This window comes from Lissotriton vulgaris, chromosome 10, assembly GCF_964263255.1.
Source record: "Lissotriton vulgaris chromosome 10, aLisVul1.2, whole genome shotgun sequence".
Lineage (NCBI taxonomy): Eukaryota > Metazoa > Chordata > Amphibia > Caudata > Salamandridae > Lissotriton > Lissotriton vulgaris.
The window spans coordinates 3,125,826-3,146,452 of record NC_141698.1 but is presented as its reverse complement, the minus strand read 5'-3'; the positions used below and the strand labels follow the sequence as shown (position 1 = coordinate 3,146,452).

The 20,627-nt window shown below is 49.1% G+C and overlaps 1 protein-coding gene across 4 annotated transcripts in view; it reads right to left on the bottom strand.

Moving 5' to 3' along the window:
- KDM5C (lysine demethylase 5C) overlaps window positions 1-20,627 on the bottom strand; it is a 466,536-nt gene that overhangs the window by 129,200 nt on the left and 316,709 nt on the right. For all 4 annotated transcript variants that reach the window (XM_086940146.1, XM_086940145.1, XM_086940147.1 and 1 more), the window contains one exon: window positions 148-327. In XM_086940146.1, the coding sequence (XP_086796272.1) occupies window positions 148-327 (180 nt within the window). The remainder of the gene's footprint in view (window positions 1-147; window positions 328-20,627) is intronic.

Below are 20,627 nucleotides of genomic sequence, written 5' to 3'. Positions count from 1 at the left end.
GAGGTGAAAATATCAGACGGCAAGCGTGGCGTTAAAAAGGGAAGATGCAGCAGAGCAGAGCAAGTGGAAGAGCAGTCTGGCAGCAGGAAGAGGGCTCCAGGCAGCCACGAGTACCATGCACAGAAGAACAGGCTTTTTTAATACTACCTCGAGTAACGTGTAACATGAATTCTTCTTCAGGAACGTCTTTGTAGCCTTCTCTCGCCACGAATGTGCAGTGGTCACCTGGACCTCTAAGTGCCGCAGTTCTTCGATCTTGACCGGGAGATCTCGTCCTACTGCTACAAGCCCCTCCAGGTCATCAAGGCATGGATAGTGGTCACCATTCTAAGAAAATCAAGGGCAAGACAAAGAAAATCACTAATTGTGAGAAAGTGGTTCTATATATACTGGACTAGAATGAAATGCAGTGTGTATAGAGTCCACCAACCCCAGAGGTATAACAGAGGTTAAAGTCAGAGCTGACCTTACTCTCAAAAGTGGTAGCTTGGTCGAGCAGTAAGGCAGCACCAGGGGACAGTGTAAAACATTTGTTGTACACACTCAGTCAGCAAAAGGATTCACACACTCAAGGACTGAACTCCAGGCCAATTGTTTTTATATCAAAGATCTAATTGTTTTATTTTTAGAACCAACAGGCATAAAAATGATACTGTTCTCAATATGAGAGGTCTCACATGAGTACTTTGCAGAAAGGCAATAAACTTTGTAAACACAATAGGTACAGGGGTTGCAGTAGAAAACACAATTCTAAACACACTAGCATTGAGCTCAATGGGTTTTTCCTAATATAAGTACAGTGGATTACTTTGGTAGTTCCAGGACTGGATCCTAGAATCAGTCCTGGGGTCTAAGCTTAAAACAGTTTAGTAAAAACGTTTTAGTTACTGCAGTGATTTTTAAGGAATAAAAAGCTATTTTAAAAGTTCACACTTAGAAACTTTTTAATGAAGATCTGGCAATGTTATCCAATGGGAGAAAATTCAGGTTGCAAGTAAAGTACGATCGCGTTACTTTTGTAATCCAGTACTGGGCTCCTGGCTTCAGCACTGGGGTCTCAACTTAAAACAGGCAAGTAATTACGTTTCATTAATTCGTATGATTTTTAAAGAATATTTCAAGTTTTCAAAAGTAGACAGAAGACATTTCATAGAAAAGCAGACAATGGATTCCTATGGAGAAAATACAGGTTACTAGTAAACCCGGTAAGGATTACTTTTGCGGTTCAGTACTGGGCTACAAGGTACAGTACTGGCTTCTCTCCTGATCACAGGTGATTACCTCGGAATGCTGATGATTTTATATGAATATTTTAAGTTTCCAAAACTTCACACTTTGAAGATTATTCGAGGCAATCCAGTCAATGTTATCCAATGGCAGGTAAGTGAGTTACCGGTTTCCAGGCGAGTACTCTACTGGTGAAGTTAAGGTTCCGGGCATAAACTCAGGGGTCCCCCAGGGTCAGGTAGGTACAGTTGGTACACCCTCAGCGGCGCAGGGGCAGCCGGGTGCAGAGGTAGTTAGGCCAAATGTTATCCAATTGGGGGCAGGGGGCCTCCGGTTGGTGGCTGCTGGCTAGCAGGCCATGTGGCTGTGGGAGCTGGGCTCCTGGTCACTTGCTCAGGGCAAACGGGGAAGTAGGATAGGGCAAAGATTGCACGGCCAGAGGCACTCCGGCGGCTGGGTGCAGGGTGCTTTTGAGCCGTCGGGGGCTCAATGTTATTCAATGGGAAAGGTAAAAAATTAACAAAGGCTGCAGGCTTGGGGACGGAGACTCTTCAGGAGCAACCACCACATCGAGAGGTAAGTTGGGATCTTGGAGCACAGGTAGGTACCCCAAAGGAAGGCACAGGGAGCTGTAGGGCGCCGGTGCAGGGGTGTCTTTGGGTGTCGGGAAAGCTTGCCCTCAGCTGGTTGCGGTTGGGGTGGCCCCTGGTTCTGAGTCTGCAGGCATCGTCTGGTTCGTCGAGGAGGGTCTTTGGATACTGAACTTCGGGTCCCAGTCGCTGGGGGAACGTCCTTGTGGTCTTGGATCACTCGGGCATGGGCCGGGCTCGGCGGGTGCAGGGTGGGTTGGTCCGGAGCTTCATGGCTGGCACCAGAGGTGTTGCTGCAGCAGAGCCTCTGCTGATGGGAGTCCTAGTCTTTAAGAGGGTCAAGGCAGGCAGGTCCTCTGAGTGTCCCAAGGTTGCTGTCCGCAGGAGTCACCGGACTTAGTCAGGAGCAGGTTCCAGGTTCGACAGGCCGGTAGGGCTGGGGCAAAGTCAGTTGTCGTGGTCCTGTTAAAAGATGCACGGCGGGTTGTCTTCTTGATCTTCTTTCTTCTTTTCTTATCGGGATCTGAGGAAGGAAGGTTTAGGGAGCCCCTAAATACTAAATTTAGGGGAGTTACAGGTAGGGCAAGGCCAGGGACCAATGGGTCCCTGTCCTGGGGTGGGAACACCCCCTAGCCTGCTCCTCTCCTGTGGGAGCCTAGCTGTGATTGGGCAGGGCTCCCCATATTCAAGACAGCCGGAGCCCGGGGTCGTACTTCACCTCGCTTCTCCCACCTGAGGGGTGGGGTTGGCGCAGGCTGGCACACCTCCCTTCCTGGCGTAGGGTTTCCCGCCAGAGAGGGGATCTGAACTGGTGGGGGCGAGTTGCTGAGTACAGCAAATGGTCAGGAGACGCTCACAGAGGCGGCATGTCTTTGAAGCTTCCTCCTGCCCATCCTGGGGGAGGAGACCTAGCACCTCGCCCAGGATGTGCTTTGTTGCAGGCCCAGGAGAGCGGGGGCACTTCACCCAGGGGTCCAGCTACATGTCTGCTGTGTGGCAGCCTCGGCAGCCACTCAGTCCAGACGTGGATTGTAGGTTAGGTTTTCAGGGGGCATCTCTAAGATGCCCTCTGGTGCATTTTACATTAAATCCCACACTGGCATCAGTGCGGGTTTAATGTGCTGAGAAGTTTGGTACAAAACCTCAGTCTTCAGTGTAGCCATTATGGTGCTGTGGAGTTCGTAATGACAACCTCCCAGCACCATATACTCTTAATGGCATCACTGCACACAGTGCCCAGAAATGGCCCTGGGTACTGAAGGGGCACAGGGCTCATGCACCTGTGCCCACACCACTGGCATAGGGCACCCAGCTAGAGGGGTGACTGGTATGCCAGGGCAGTGGGTCTTGTGGGCATGGCACACAGGTATGTGTGCCTTGTCGACTCTTTGGTTAGTTCTGTACTTAAGACACTCAGCCTGCAAATGCAGTGTGTGTGTGTCAGGGTACAGGGCCTCTAAGGGTGGCACAATAAGTGCTGCAGCCCTTGGGGGTCTTCTCTAGTCACCATGCACTGGGTACCTAGGGTACCGTTTACTAGGGGCTGACAGGGGGCCAGAGATGCCAATTGGGTTTTAGTTTCAACACAGTTTTAGGGAAGGAATACAGGCACTGGGCACCTGGTTGGCAGGAACCCAGGGGCACACTCAGTCAAAGCACATCCGCAGTTCAGAAAAAAGTGGGGGCATACCAATGCAAGAAAGATGGCACTTTCTCACACTAATGCCTCCAACTTCAAGATCGTCCCCAGGCAGCCAGATTGATTGGGTCACTCCCACCAGAAATCCCCATTCCAGCTTATCTAGAAGAGCCTATCCCCCGTTAGCAGTAATCCCAGGTGAACTTACTGCCTCCTCCCTTGCGAGGTCATGTATGTATTAATGCATGTATGCAGAATCACTTTAACATACTATTCTAGATATAATGAATCAAGGCAGCAGTGACCAGGCCTCCAGCCCAGCATAACAATGAACTACGGTCATCCCTGCAACCTTTGGCCACAAACCTTTTATCGAGGTCAACAAGTTGACCCTACTGAAAGGAGGCATTCCGGGCCATCACGATCATGTTCTCTACTACCAGCAGCCAGATTTAAAGTACCCCATCTGCCAGCCGTCGCTCTGTGTTTAGCACGGACGCCTAGCAGCCCATTTCCTGGTTAACACTACTTACTCCCCCCCAAGCGTCCTGGCCCCTCCCATCAAAAAACCAAAACCAAGGCCCCCTGGTTCACACCTGACCTAGCTAACGCTCATTTGCTATGCAGGAAAGCTGAACGTAAATGGCGCAAGACATACGATGAGGTCAACCGTCTTGCATATACCCTAATAAGGAAAACGTATCTCAAAAATTAAATCAGCAAAAAAAACCTTTTACGTTAACGCCATTATAGATGCCAGCCAAAAACAAAAGACGCTTGTGAGAAGGTGGCCTGATATGCAGTGCTCACTATTCTAGTGAACACTATGTATCAGTCCAGCAACCCTTATTGATGATTGGTTGTAAGTCAACCTTATAGACCAGCTATCCTAGTAGCGTGGATACGAGCAGTCTAAGGCTAAAGACTCGAGAGGGCGCGTTAAGCCAGCTGTTTACCACACATATACCCCTTGAATACCAAGTGAAAGGACACCACACAAGTGTTATGAAAATAAACAGTTATTTATTTAAAGATCACAACAGCCCTGTACTCTTTATGAGGACAGGGTACTAAGCACAAACCAAAACTCTTACAAAAATACTTAAGTTAGCACAGTATATACAAATGCCCGAGGGGCACGGAAAACCATATACTCTGAAAGTGGAATGCGAAATTCCTAGCAGGTAAGTACAGTACTAATAGCTTTTGGAATCGCTAGGACTTGACTAGGGAATCGTTAGATTATGTCTAGGAGGCCTAGGGGACTCGGGTGCAGTGTGTGCACTCTCACGCGAGATGCGGGACAAAAGTCTATGGTAGCTAGGAATTAGAAAGTTAGTGTTCTCGGGCGAACCCGACCTGGTAGGGAGAAAACGAAAGTAGATTCTGACCCTTGGATAGTGAGGCTATGCTGGGGCACCGAAATGCCGAAGTTACCTAGCCCAGGGGCTGCAGCTGCATAGGTCTGAAAAGACGTCGGGAATCCTCGTAGACGGACCAGGAGCCGGAAGAAAAGATGCTGGCCGGTGACCAGTGAAGAAAGTTCAGTCGGATCCAAGCCTGGATCTTGAAGATAGATGACACCTGAAAGCAGAGGGGACCAAGTTCGAGACTACTAGCCAGTAGTCAGTGGGCACCAGGAGGGCACCGGATGGTAGCCACCTCGACTAGGTGAGTGGGTGACGCTTGACTCGAAGATCTCACGGACCAGGAGGCGTTGTCGGCGACCAGGATGGAGGATCGAGCTGTCCCACGAAGATAGAAGCTGTCGGCGTCGCTGGACCCAGGATTGGGCAACAAAGCCTTGGCAAATTCAAGCCCACGCGGTGGACCTAAAATGGCGTCTGGAGTGGACCAGGAGGGTCCGGGGTGCCTCTCTTGAAGAAGGAAGCAAAGGCCAGCCTGGAGCAACCAGACCAGCAGTCGTGAAGTCGTTGGGCGTCGTTCAGAGGGCCACAAGCCAGCCGGCTAGTAGCCAAACAACGCGGTGCACAGCAAACAGCAGAAGGGCCCCACGCAGATCGTGGAGATGCAGGGGGGCTGATCTTGGGTGCTGGAGCTGCGCAGGGTCGGGGCTTCTCGGACCCCAAAGCACTCACCAGTGGAGGACACGGTGGGCTTGCAGTAAAGATGTCGTGCAGTCTTGGCGATCGTCGGTCCCTTGAGGTCTCGTCGCACTCACGGTTCTCAGCTGGGCTGTAGAGGTGAGTAGAGGTCAGAGGTGCCAGGGAAGCCGGGTCTCGTCGAGCTGGGTCGTCGGATTCGTGATGAAGGACTTGCAGCAGACCGCAGTGTTCTTTAGGATGGTGCCTGCGGATGCAGGGTGACTACTCCTTAGCCACAAGGGAGAATCTTGAAGAAGAAATCGTGAAGTCCTTTCGAAGAAAGTGGTATCTTGATTCCAAAGATGATCTAATTTTAACAGGGGGCCCGCTCCCATCTTTATACTAAAAAAGGGGGCTGACCCGGTGACTAGGTCCTGCCTATGGGTGGGACTAGGTGGGGGGTGGTTACACCCCTCAGCCATGCCGGACTTCCCCAGGCCAGGGGCTGGTGTGCCCCTGGAACTGGTTCAGACCGGCCTATGCGTAGTGAGCACCGGGGTGCCACTCAGCAGTCACCTTCCTGTAAAGCCCTGCCTACCCAGGATACACAAAACCATGTCTGGGACGGTGCTAGCACCGCCCCTGACAGGAAACCCTTTGTCCAGGCTCCCCTCGCTGGAAGGACTCCCAGCTGCAGGGGGTCAGACTCGTGTCTGTGGTGGCAGCATCCATTTTGTGGAGCTGAGGCTTCAGTTAACTTTAACCGGGGTTCACAGTTACATACATGTCGTGTCCCTCTAGAAGGGTGGAATGCTAACCCCGTCGCCAGAATTGGCGAGGGGTTAGTATTCCAATTCGTATGACACCTTACTCGACATGTTTTGATAAAGCAATACCAAAGATAGCATTTAACCGCGAGGATTATAATGCACTTAAGAGTATATGGTATGCGATATCATGGAACAGCTATTAGGACTTGATTCCGCAAGCTGCAGACAGGCTCAGCTCATGCCAGAGCACCATCTCACACGATTCCAAGCACTCTGCCTTCAGGATTGTCAAGGCCTGCCATAGGAGTGACTGATAGGAATCTGTGTGTCCATTTTAGGGTTAGGTATAGGTATACTACACCTACAGCAAAGGGTGATTACACGACTTTGCCCCAGCTGTCATGCAGCCAGTTGTGTCAAATTTAGGAGGCCAGCCAGGGGTGGCACAATACGTGCTGCAGCCCCTGGCAGCCCTGGGTACACCTATGCCCTGAGTTACAGGGTCTGATAAGGTGGCCCAGTACCAATTGGAAATGTACCTAGGGTACATGGAATCCATTTTAAAGAGAGAGCAGTAGGCCTGGGGTCCTGATTGGCAGGGTCCCAGGTCGACTATGTCCAAAACCAGCTAAAACACAGGGCAAAAAGTTGGGGGCAACCATAGTCAGGATGTACCTTCCTACACAACCCCCCCCCAAACGAAAGGAGATAAGGCTATCCTTGTCCAGGTAAGCCTCTATTACCTAAGTGGCCATATAAGGAAGTACCAGCTCTGGCTTGGTTTCCCCCTGTGTCATGGTCCACTAGGCAACCCCTCACCCTAAGGGTATCTGAGGGTCTCCACCATAGGGAATCTCTGTCTCTGGTGTGTCTTGGGAAAGAAGAAGGCTGATGCTGGGATGGAGTGCTGAAGTGAGGCTCCTCTACCTTTGGGCTCAACTTCCTCCCATCACCATTCATCATGTGTGCCTTTCTTTCTTTAGCTGAGATGCACTGAGCTCTCAGGGTCAGCCTCTGGCTACCTAAAGCTGGAGGCTGAGTCCCTCTGTTTGGCTTACTGGAGGGACAGGTCAGGTCTGGGGTTTTTAGCCCCCATGTTTGGCTGTGCCCAACAGTGTCCAGCTGTGGGAGTTCCCTAACTATTTTTAAGGGGGATCCCTCAGGAGTCTGACTTATTTTCACTTGGCTAGGTTTACTAGCTTCAGTGATCCTAATCTGTTGATTAAGGGGTTCTTTTGGACAGGGGGCCCTTTGGGGTCCACCACTGGCCTCCCTGATCTCTTCAGCCCTGGGCTGACTGAGGCAGGGTAGAGAGGTGCAGGTTACCTGCTCCAGACTGGGTCCCACCTGGGAAGGGTCCCCTGCCATCAGGGGCTCTGCCAGGCTAGGCCTGACTACCTCTGGGGCAGTTCCTTCAACAGGGGTAGAGTCAGTTCCCTGAGGAGGCTGGCTCTCACCTAGTGTCTGGGAGGGGGAAGACTCTTCTTCCTCCTCAATGCTCTCTGTTTGAGTGGAGTGATCCATTGTTTCAGGCTTCACAACCTCACTATCTGTCTGAGTAGAGGCTGAGACCATTTCAACCTTGCCAACCTTTCCAGGAGGGCACTCAGTCTGTGTTTGGGCTGTGACTGTCACAGCCCTCCTATCCTGTTCTGAAAAGTCTGTCTGAGCCTGGGCAGTGGCTACCACTGCCCTTCCAACCTTTTCAGGGAGGAATGGTGCTTGGACTGGGGCTGTAGCTATTACTGCCCCACTAACCTGTCTGGATAGGCCTATCATTCTGGAATGTGTTTCTTGTTCCACCTCAGCCCATGCTGAGAGTTCCAGGTCATTCCCCAGTAAGCAATCTACAGGTAGATTATCTGTCACTGCCACTCTCATGGGCCCTGTGACATTACCCCAGCTGAGCTTGACTACTGCCATGGGATGCCTTCTTTTCATTCCATGAATGTCTGTCACCTGATAAGTAAAACCAGGGGTCAGTTGAGCAGAGGGGACCAGATGGTCACTCACCATGGTGAGGCTGGCCCCTGTGTCTCTGAATGCCTCAACTTTCTGACCATTCACTAAAACTTCTTGTCTATACTTGCCCAAAATGTGGGGTCCAGTAGTGAAGTTGGCAAACCCCATGCCAGTCTCACAGACAAGAGTGTGGTCAGGGAACCTGGCTAAGCCATAGTCCTCCTGATTGCCCAAAGTAATGCCCACCACATTCTTGGGGGCACTCCCACCACCTGGGGGATTACCACTAGTGGTAACAGGAGGTTTAGGAGTATTACCTGGGGGTATATTTCCCTTATTACCATTTTTAGGGCAACTGGCATCACTTTTGTAATGACCCACCTGTTTACAGGTATGGCAATAAGGTTTCTTCTGTTCTGAAGGAGTGTTCTGGGACCCACCACCCTTGTTGGAATTTTGGGGCCCTTGGGAAGTCTTCTCTGTGGATTTATCCCCACCCTTCTCTTGAGGCTTGGTTGATTCCTTTTTCTGGTCACCACCCTGGTTTTTAGGCCTAACCCTGGTTCTGACCCATTTGTCTGCCCTCTTACCCAATTCCTGTGGAGAGGTCAACTCAGAGTCTACCAGGTGCTGATGTAATAGCTGGTTCTGACAATTATTTAAGATTTGCTCCCTCATAATTAGATTATACAATCCTTTAAAATCAGTAACCTTACTACCCAGTAGCCAGCCTTCAAAAGCCTTAGTGGCACAATCAACAAAGTCAGCCCAATCTTGAGACTGAGTTTTCTGGGTGTCTCTGAACAGCATCCTGTATTGTTCAGTGGTTAAACCAAACCCATCAACCAGTACATTTTTCAAGACTTGGTAATTGTTAGCATCCTCCACCCTTGTGGTGAGGAGCTTATCTCTACCTTTACCATCAAAGGAGAGCCACAAGATAGCTGCCCACTTACTTTGGGGAACACCCTGCACAGTGCAGGCTCTCTCCAAAGCAGTAATCCATTTGTGGATGTCATCCCCTTGTTTAAAGGGGGGCACTATCTTACCAAGGTGTTTTGTATCAAAACTCCTTTCCCTATTGCTAGGTACAATGCTGCCACCAGTGGGGACTGTCCCACTCAATTGTTGCTCTCTAGCAAAGGCAAGCCTTTCTTTGGCCAGGGCAAGTTCTTCCCTTTCAATCCTCAGATTGGCTGCCTTTTCCTTTGCCTCATACACTCTCCTCTGGGGAGATGTCATTCCCCTTTGAGAGGAACGTTGAGAGCCATTGGTATGAAGGGATCTGTTAGAGCCTCTAGATAGAGACCTAACTCGTCCATTCCCAATGTTAAGCTGACCTGAGAGTGGCCCCAGGGCTCCCCTAGAGTCCCTCTCATGTCTGCTTAAGTTGGTCCGGGTTAGTCTACTGACCTCTACCTGTCCCTTATCTGCCTCATCCCCAGACAACTCATCCTCCTCCTCAGCATCATCTGCCTCATGGAGGGGATGGATATCAAAGGGACCCTGTAAGGAGGGCAAACTTCCTTCTGGATTAGAAGGGTCTGGGTTACCAGCCCTACTGGCATCATAAGCCTCTAAGAGACCAATCAGAAAGGAAGTGGTGGGGTTAGACCCCTGTTTTAGTTTCCTGAGAGTACACACTTGTCTCATCTCATGGAAGCTAAGAGCAGCATATTTAGAAGTGACCTGTGGAAGGTCCACTGACACAAGGGGATACTCAGAGTTTCCTCCTTTGTCTGACATGCTGATTCTAGTGTGGTGTAAGTGATGCACCTACCTACACTATGTGTTTACCTACTGATCCCTTGCTAAGAGTTGCAGCCAAGGTGTGCTAAGCCTTGAGGAGCTACAACAGCTGGTTCAGTAGAACTCAGAGTATTCTAAGCTTTAGTTATATGTACCTAACAGTCCTTTATGTGATCTTTCAACAAGATATTCTTAGGATACGTGTGGTAAAACAACAGCAAGCTCAAATCCCAACCGCTGCTCACCAATGTGAGAAGGTGGCCTGATATGCAGTGCTCACTATTCTAGTGAACACTATGTATCAGTCCAGCAACCCTTATTGATGATTGGTTGTAAGTCAACCTTATAGACCAGCTATCCTAGTAGCGTGGATACGAGCAGTCTAAGGCTAAAGACTCGAGAGGGCGCGTTAAGCCAGCTGTTTACCACACATATACCCCTTGAATACCAAGTGAAAGGACACCACACAAGTGTTATGAAAATAAACAGTTATTTATTTAAAGATCACAACAGCCCTGTACTCTTTATGAGGACAGGGTACTAAGCACAAACCAAAACTCTTACAAAAATACTTAAGTTAGCACAGTATATACAAATGCCCGAGGGGCACGGAAAACCATATACTCTGAAAGTGGAATGCGAAATTCCTAGCAGGTAAGTACAGTACTAATAGCTTTTGGAATCGCTAGGACTTGACTAGGGAATCGTTAGATTATGTCTAGGAGGCCTAGGGGACTCGGGTGCAGTGTGTGCACTCTCACGCGAGATGCGGGACAAAAGTCTATGGTAGCTAGGAATTAGAAAGTTAGTGTTCTCGGGCGAACCCGACCTGGTAGGGAGAAAACGAAAGTAGATTCTGACCCTTGGATAGTGAGGCTATGCTGGGGCACCGAAATGCCGAAGTTACCTAGCCCAGGGGCTGCAGCTGCATAGGTCTGAAAAGACGTCGGGAATCCTCGTAGACGGACCAGGAGCCGGAAGAAAAGATGCTGGCCGGTGACCAGTGAAGAAAGTTCAGTCGGATCCAAGCCTGGATCTTGAAGATAGATGACACCTGAAAGCAGAGGGGACCAAGTTCGAGACTACTAGCCAGTAGTCAGTGGGCACCAGGAGGGCACCGGATGGTAGCCACCTCGACTAGGTGAGTGGGTGACGCTTGACTCGAAGATCTCACGGACCAGGAGGCGTTGTCGGCGACCAGGATGGAGGATCGAGCTGTCCCACGAAGATAGAAGCTGTCGGCGTCGCTGGACCCAGGATTGGGCAACAAAGCCTTGGCAAATTCAAGCCCACGCGGTGGACCTAAAATGGCGTCTGGAGTGGACCAGGAGGGTCCGGGGTGCCTCTCTTGAAGAAGGAAGCAAAGGCCAGCCTGGAGCAACCAGACCAGCAGTCGTGAAGTCGTTGGGCGTCGTTCAGAGGGCCACAAGCCAGCCGGCTAGTAGCCAAACAACGCGGTGCACAGCAAACAGCAGAAGGGCCCCACGCAGATCGTGGAGATGCAGGGGGGCTGATCTTGGGTGCTGGAGCTGCGCAGGGTCGGGGCTTCTCGGACCCCAAAGCACTCACCAGTGGAGGACACGGTGGGCTTGCAGTAAAGATGTCGTGCAGTCTTGGCGATCGTCGGTCCCTTGAGGTCTCGTCGCACTCACGGTTCTCAGCTGGGCTGTAGAGGTGAGTAGAGGTCAGAGGTGCCAGGGAAGCCGGGTCTCGTCGAGCTGGGTCGTCGGATTCGTGATGAAGGACTTGCAGCAGACCGCAGTGTTCTTTAGGATGGTGCCTGCGGATGCAGGGTGACTACTCCTTAGCCACAAGGGAGAATCTTGAAGAAGAAATCGTGAAGTCCTTTCGAAGAAAGTGGTATCTTGATTCCAAAGATGATCTAATTTTAACAGGGGGCCCGCTCCCATCTTTATACTAAAAAAGGGGGCTGACCCGGTGACTAGGTCCTGCCTATGGGTGGGACTAGGTGGGGGGTGGTTACACCCCTCAGCCATGCCGGACTTCCCCAGGCCAGGGGCTGGTGTGCCCCTGGAACTGGTTCAGACCGGCCTATGCGTAGTGAGCACCGGGGTGCCACTCAGCAGTCACCTTCCTGTAAAGCCCTGCCTACCCAGGATACACAAAACCATGTCTGGGACGGTGCTAGCACCGCCCCTGACAGGAAACCCTTTGTCCAGGCTCCCCTCGCTGGAAGGACTCCCAGCTGCAGGGGGTCAGACTCGTGTCTGTGGTGGCAGCATCCATTTTGTGGAGCTGAGGCTTCAGTTAACTTTAACCGGGGTTCACAGTTACATACATGTCGTGTCCCTCTAGAAGGGTGGAATGCTAACCCCGTCGCCAGAATTGGCGAGGGGTTAGTATTCCAATTCGTATGACACCTTACTCGACATGTTTTGATAAAGCAATACCAAAGATAGCATTTAACCGCGAGGATTATAATGCACTTAAGAGTATATGGTATGCGATATCATGGAACAGCTATTAGGACTTGATTCCGCAAGCTGCAGACAGGCTCAGCTCATGCCAGAGCACCATCTCACACGATTCCAAGCACTCTGCCTTCAGGATTGTCAAGGCCTGCCATAGGAGTGACTGATAGGAATCTGTGTGTCCATTTTAGGGTTAGGTATAGGTATACTACACCTACAGCAAAGGGTGATTACACGACTTTGCCCCAGCTGTCATGCAGCCAGTTGTGTCAAATTTAGGAGGCCAGCCAGGGGTGGCACAATACGTGCTGCAGCCCCTGGCAGCCCTGGGTACACCTATGCCCTGAGTTACAGGGTCTGATAAGGTGGCCCAGTACCAATTGGAAATGTACCTAGGGTACATGGAATCCATTTTAAAGAGAGAGCAGTAGGCCTGGGGTCCTGATTGGCAGGGTCCCAGGTCGACTATGTCCAAAACCAGCTAAAACACAGGGCAAAAAGTTGGGGGCAACCATAGTCAGGATGTACCTTCCTACAACGCTGTTTAAAATAGTAAAATCATTCACTCAGCCCTAAGCTCTCCTACCGGAAATTCCCCCATCCCAAGATCTCTGTGATCAAATCTGACTATTTTGAAGATAAAATTGCCTCCATTCAAAACAACTTTCCCACCCCTGATACCCCTCCTGTTCCCCCCCCCCACCGGACTCTAGCATCGGCATTCTCAGCAGCTTCTCACCGGCCACGCTAGCGCAAACCAGAGAAATCATCCTGGCCTGCAAATCTGGATCGCCTTCTGATCCCTGTCCCCCAAAAATTCTGCACCAACTAATTGAGGTGCTGAATCCTACGATCAATAAAATGGTTAATTCCTCACTCCTCACAGGGTCTGTCCCCAGCCGATGGAAAAAGGGAATTGTCAAACCCCTTATGAAAAAGGCCAATAAATCCGCGACAGATCTGACAAACCTCCGCCCGATTTCACTACTCCCTGCCTTGGGAAAAATAACGGAGCAACTAGTCTACAGACAGTTAAAAAGCCACCTGGAAGAAAACAACACTCTCCACCCCAAACAATCAGGCTTCCGTCCAAAACATTCGACGGAGACTGCACTGATAGAACTATCAGATACCATCAAATTGTTACAAGACCAGAGGAAAAATTCTATTCTCATCCTCCTTGACTTAACGGCGGCGTTTGACACCATCTCCCACTCCATTCTCATCAGTAGATGGATGGATATTGGCATCTCCGGCACTGTTTTAGCTTGGATTAAGTCTTTCCTCACCGATCGCTCACAAACTGTCGCCCTAGGTCCTTTCCACTCGAAAGAGAAGTTGGTCTCGTCTGGTGTACCACAGGGGTCCATTCTGAGCCCCCTCCTTTTCAATATTTATCTTATCCCACTCCTATCCCTGATCGATTCCTTTGGTATACCAGTCACCTCGTACGCCGATGACACTCAACTCATCGTGCCTCTAGATGACAATTCCACTGATGCCGAGCTCAACCTTAAACTCTGTCTAACTGAAGTCTTCCGCTGGATGGACCGCAACCATTTAAAATGCAATTCCAGCAAAACTGAGATCCTTCCTATTGGAAAAAATGCGTCCTTCTGCCCAACCCTCTGGTGGCCAGATGATTCAGCCGCTCCCCCCCCAGACTGTTACATCCGCCAGAAATCTGGGTGTCATCTTTGACTCCGACCTCTCCTTCGACATACACGCTAGAACGGTAGCTGGCAAATGCTTTGGAATAATCAAATCACTCAGAAAATTCTTCAACCTCCTCCCTACCGATGCCAGGAAAACTGACAGTAGCGCTCATTATATCCCGCCTAGATTATTGCAACGGCCTTCTCGCAGGGGCAAAAAAGAACACGCTATCTAAACTTCAAAGTGTGCTTCACTCCGCTGCTCGATTGGTACTCAGGCTACCCCGCAGAACCTCTATTTCTGCTGCCCTCCGTTCACTACACTGGCTGCCTCTCCATAAGAGAATTCTCTTAAAAAATTCTTATCATCGCTTTCCGTGCCTTCAACAAAACCGGCCCTAAATACCTCTCCAGACGATTTCCCCACTACACCCCCAGCCGTTCTCTCCGCTCGTCCCTTGATAATCTCATCCTCCCTACCAAATATAACTTAAAGACCAAGGGAGGCAAAACCCTTAGCTCGCTGGCTACTAAAGCATGGAACAACTTGCCCAAAACTCTCCGGCAACAGGCGCTTGAAAAATCCTTCAGAAAGCTCTCAAAGACCTGGATTTTTAACCTCCCCGATGACTATGCCAAAGCGGCCATCTAATCCCCCCTTCAACCTCAGGATTGACTAGTCAGGATCTGCAGCGCCAAGATGCTCCCTCCGGAGCGAACGCCACGCTCTACAAATAAACCCTCAAATATCAAAATATCAAATACCCATTCTACTGTCACAGCATTTCCTGGCCAGCACGACACAAACAATACTGCAATACTACTTCCTGGTCTGCACTAAAACACCCTACAGCCACAGCACCTCGGGTCAGCACTAGATACTCACCCTACTGCCACAGCACCTGCTGAGCGCTATATACCCATCCTCCTGCCACACCACCTCTAGTCAGCACTATATACCCGCCCTATTGCCACAGCATCACCTGGTCAGCACAAACCCACTACTCCTACAGCACTTCCTGGTGAGCCCTATGCACCCATCCTACCACCGCAGCGCTTCCCTGGTCTGCACTACACACCCACACTAGTGCAACATTCTTGGTATGCACTTACTGCACATCTACCGCACTTCACAGTTCGTCCTTTTTAGTAAATGGGGTTCTGTTGCAGTACACCCCCTCCCCCCCACAAACACACTTTTTGCCTGGCTTTTGATGCAACTGACTGTAGAGTGCTGGGTCCCTGCTGTCCAGGTTCCGAGGACCAGTGTTCTTTCCCTAAAACGGTTCTACAATTGTCCCTTCAGCCCCCTGGAAGTCCTAGTAAATGGGACCTATGGCTTTGGGGCTGCAGAGGATTCCCTAGAGACCCCTCACCAAGGCCATGCAGACGGCCACTGCAGCATGCACGGCCTGGTGCAGACGACAGTCAACGTCGCACCCTGCTTGTCAACTAGCACGGTCGACACCCCTCTAACCAGCCTCACAGCCCTAAGGCATGGTGCACTATACCACAACTGTGGGCATATCTGCACTATTTAAGGCCATTCTTAGATATTGTGTCAGGGCAGCCATAGAGAGTACATGAGCTGGAAACTTAACTCTGGTTTCCCAGCACCACAATGGCGTCTCTGAACCCAGGAGTGTTTGGTACTAAACTACTACTTTCAATAAACCCACGCAGATGCCAGTATGGGGTTTAATGAACCATGTACCAAGAGGGCACCTCAGAGGTGCCTCCTGAAAACGTACCAGCTTTGGTGTGGCCACAGACTGGCTGTTGGCAGCCTGCAATCACAAGAAATGTTTTGGACACCTGGCTAAAGAGCCTCTCCTCTCTGGGACCAGAAACAATCCACATCCAAGGCAGAGGTGTCACAGATCTTCCCCAGAATGGGCACAGTGCTCGAAAGGGAAGCTTAAAAGGCCTTCCATCTTTGTAATGAGACACACAGCCTCTGCAGCTAGCAGCCCCTGGTTTACACCCCAACTTTGGGTGGGAAAGCCAGCAGGGAAACTTAGGAGAATAGGAGGTGAGCCCACATCTGCCAACTCCACCCCAAAGGTGAGGGAGGTGAGGTGAAGCACATTTTTCAGTTACTGCCTTATTGACAATGGGGAGACCCATTCTATCAGGAGCAGGCCTATGCACCCTCCCACAGGAGGGTGTAGTCACCCCAGGTTAGGTGCCCATTGGCCCTACCTGCTACTCCCCTAAAACGCCCCTAAATTTAGTATTTAGGTGGCTACTCCAGGCTTGGAAACCAGTTCCCCGACGACTTAAGAAGGGCAAAGAATACGTTGTGCAGCTACTGACTTGGCCCAAGCCCTATAAGCCTGGTTCCAGCTTCAAAACCCTGCGAAGATGCCTGTCCTGCAGCCAGCTTTCTGCCCTTCAACAAAGACCAGATACTCCCAAAGACAGTGGATCTGTCCCTAAGGAACCTATACCGGTGTCCTCCAGATCACAATACCTGCCCATTCTGCACCAGATGCCTATGACCCGGGTCTAGGTGGATCACCGATCCAGAACAGGTTCACCGGCGATCCTGACCTCAAGTCCGGTGTTGGCCGATCCCTCCTGGACACCACGTCAGCACCTGCAGCCCGACTCCAGAGCCTCTCCTTGACCACAAATGGCTCCTGTAAGAAGAATCCGATGTTTAAAGGCACCCCTGCACCCGAAGACTCTGGGGATTGATGAGCTAAACAGACAGTGCCCCTACATCCCTACATCCCCGTGCGGCCTGTTTGATGAAACCTGCAGCCTAGTTGATGAAAGCAAAGTCTCCACTGAAAAACATTGGGCACCCAATGCGGAAAATACACCTGGGCGCCTCTGTGCCGCTGGTGGTGTACTTTTAGTGCTGCTTTGTGGCCCCCTACTGTGCTTAATCTAACCCCCAAAGCTTGGCCCATGCAACAGATTTACCTACCTGCAACCGGTTGTTAGGAATTCAAGGCTCGGGCACACTGGAAGACCTTGACATGTGTTCTTATCCTCAGGTTCCCCTTATGTCCTTACACGATCCCTACGGCAGAACTACCACGGCAGACAGATTTTTAGACGCTCCCTTGTGCAAGTAAAGAGCCGCGTCGGAAAGTAGCTATAACTTGGCTTACTGTTCCGGTACCACGCCCCTTCCTACTTCCTGGTTACGAGAGGCGCTCTTCCTCTGCACTCGCTGTTTCGTTCCTGGCGTCTGTTTCTGGATATTAAAACCTTTCGGTAGTGCTCTGCCATCCCTCTTGATAACGGGTGTTTCCCCGCCTCTTTCAAGTCCCTCCAGTCCGGTGAGCGTCACTCTGTGACGGTTGGACTCTGGTGACCAGCCCTGCAATCTCAACCATTTTAAGGGCGTTTTTCCCCTGCCAGTGAATTGAGCCATGTATCTCCTTACCTAGAGCTTGGAGGACGTACTTCCAGGCAGTGTTTCCTGAACGTCCTTTTTCCTGTACGGAGCCCCTGTTCTCAGACGATCTGTCTGGACTTATTCATTCCCATTTTCCTGCTGAGAGCGCTCCGCTCGGAATAGTTTCCCAGGCCGGGTGTTACTCCTCTTGAGAGTGTGGCTGCTCTGCTCTTGGTCACCCCGTGAGAGCCGGCCAGTGCACCTCAAGTCATTCCCCTTTTTCTTAATATTTTCTGGTGTGTATGGCGAGTGTGTGTCCTTTCACGAGTTCTGCTCTTTCCGGCCTGGTATCATATTTCTCAGGCCATATTCTTCAGCAAGAACTCACCTTAAGACAACCCATGGACTTCACTGGGCCCGGACTACACCTGCCCTGTTACCTAACCCCTCATATGGGGAGAGTGGGGGACACTCCTTGGGGTTTTCCCCCATACTTTTAGGGAACAGTTGTCAGGAGTGTGTTCACCATCACATTCTTGTTTCGGTTTTCTGGAGGTGTTGGGGATTCCTCTTTGTTCCCGTGGAAACTGGCTTGTATCCTTTGATCCCACACCAGTGCGGCTTTGAGGACCCCCAGTCTCCATTGAAACGCATTGGGCCGAACTCTGATTTTGACCCCTGCACCCGGCCACCCCTGTGCTGCTGGTGGTGGTGCAGTTTGGTATTCACCTGACCCTTGTTCCCATGCAGACCACTGGCCCTGAAGACTGGAATTAAGTGGTTTACTTACCTGTATATCCGCATTATTTTTCTCCATAGGATACTACTGAACACTTTGAAAATTGCACTGTTGACTTTCGAAAGTCAAGCATTTTTACTGCAAAACGTACTTACCTTATTGTAAAGATATTGGCCTTAAAATAAAACTCAAACAAAGCTTATAGTTATAAAATTGGTGGGGATTGCCTTTGAGTTGTGCATCTGTTATTAGTCAATGTTGTGCAATAAATGTCTTACACTTCTCTATTTTACGTCTAAGGCTGCTCGACCACATTACCACTTATGGAGCCCGTGGGGTTTACATTGAGCCCGGTACACTTCTTGGGGAATCTCTGGACTCTGTGCAAGGTATAACTACCTAGTGGCAATATATAAAGAACCAGCTTCCTACAACCTCCATCAACGGCATCGCATCCACAACATTCTTAAGCATCTTTAGCATTCTTCATCCCTTCCATCAGGACCACTTGCACGGGAACACCTTGCAAACAGGAAAAAGTGCCTGGAACTGCCGGGAGACTGCTGCATCTGTGGAGGAAAGGGATTCAAGGGGCCTAGCTGGTCCACTGGACCTGCACCCTACTGGAGTTGGTCACCTAAAGTGATTAAATGACCGCACTACAACTAGCCCACCTTTTGGTGAAAAATGTTTTAAGTGGAAATTTGTTGAATTTGCCAATACTTGCTCGCAGTTGCAGGAAATGCTTTGATTTAGTAAACATTGTAAATTCTTTATCTCTGGAATCCTCCAGTGGATCTTTTTAATTTAAAAGCCTAAAAATACAGCCTATTTGTAACAAGCATTTGCAATGCAATAGGTCTCGCATTAGGAAAGTTTGAGCTATTGGTATTGTAAATGACAATTTTTTTATTTATGTGTTGGTTTTGAAAATAGCGAGATTAATAGCGTTGTCTTTTACAATGCCAATAGTTCTAACTTTTGCAAATGTGACACCTATTTAAAGTACAAGAGCAGATATATATATAATGGGCACGTTTGTTAAGATTACTAGTATGCGGGGGGGGGGCGGAGTTGTAAATGTGATAATGCTTGTGACTTTAAAGTTCCCCTCAGACAATTTTAACAGTTGTGCTGAAGAACAAAGCAGAAAATTAATTCATGTGGCATGGCGGCATTTTGAAGCAAAACACACACTGTTTTACAACAGCACATGCTAGTACGTGTTTACGAGTGTCCTCCGTGCCCCATGGTAACCAGATTACAGGAAGTATTGAGGGGTCTATTAGAGGGAGATTCTTCCAGAGCCGGACTGAAGCTCGCTGCGCAAGTAAAAAGTGTTGTTTTTTTTATACGCAGTTATAGTTTGTTTAAATATTTGATTACAGATTTAGAACGGCACATGACAGGCAAGTAATTATAACCGTAATAATTCACGGCAAATATATAATATACGTGTAGTAATTGCAGGGTTTTAAAACGATAGTAAAAAAAAACACAAAATGCTGTAACAAAAAATTTAAATAGATCATGCAAAGGTATTCGAAATACGCAAAAGTTTTTATTGCTCCTTTCAGCATGTGAATGACGAACTTGTACAGCAGCCGCAAAAAAATAACGCTCCTTTTATTAATAGTGATACTACGTACGTAATACACCGAAAAGGTGTAGTAAATAAAGCCGTCCCCAAAAATTTAAAAAGGTAAACGAATTTGTATTTAAATAAGACATGTCAAAAGTAAACCGCAATAGCATAACATTTGTCATCGGAGACGTATCCTAATAAAACAAGCATTGGAAATGCAATAGGTCTCGCATTAGAAAAGTTGGAGCTATTGGTCTTGTAAATGTAATAATTTTTTAAGTTATGTTTATGTTTTTATAATAGCAAATGTATTGATTTTGTTAGTGTAAATGCCAATATTTATAGAATTTGCAAATGTGACACCTATAGCATTATTAAAGCTAGATGTTTAGTATTCCCCTGTCTTACATGTATTGATATGACAAATCTTAATGGCTCATACATTTTATATGCAATTATTAATTACATAATAATTTTTGTAATGTATAATGGCACTACATTTAAAAAAAAACGTTGAGAAGATTGTGTTGCGTATGTTATATTTTTTTAAAATCAAGATTAAAAGTAATATTTTTTTGTACTTTTGTAAAAAAGCTTTAAACATTGATACATTGCATTTTTGCTGAGAACTGGGTAGAGTGAGGGTGGTAGAGTGAGGGAGGTAGAGTGAGGGTGGTAGAGTGGTATCGTGAGGGCGGTAGATAGAGTGAGGGCAATAGATAGAGTGAGGGTGATAGATAGTGTAATTATGTGGTGTGTAGTTATAAGGCACCGAGTGATATTAGGAGTGTATGTTGCGTTGAGCGCCGTATAAATATGTAGCATATAAATATGTGGCACAGAGTGGTATTTGGAGTGTATGTTGCATTGAGTGTAGGGTAA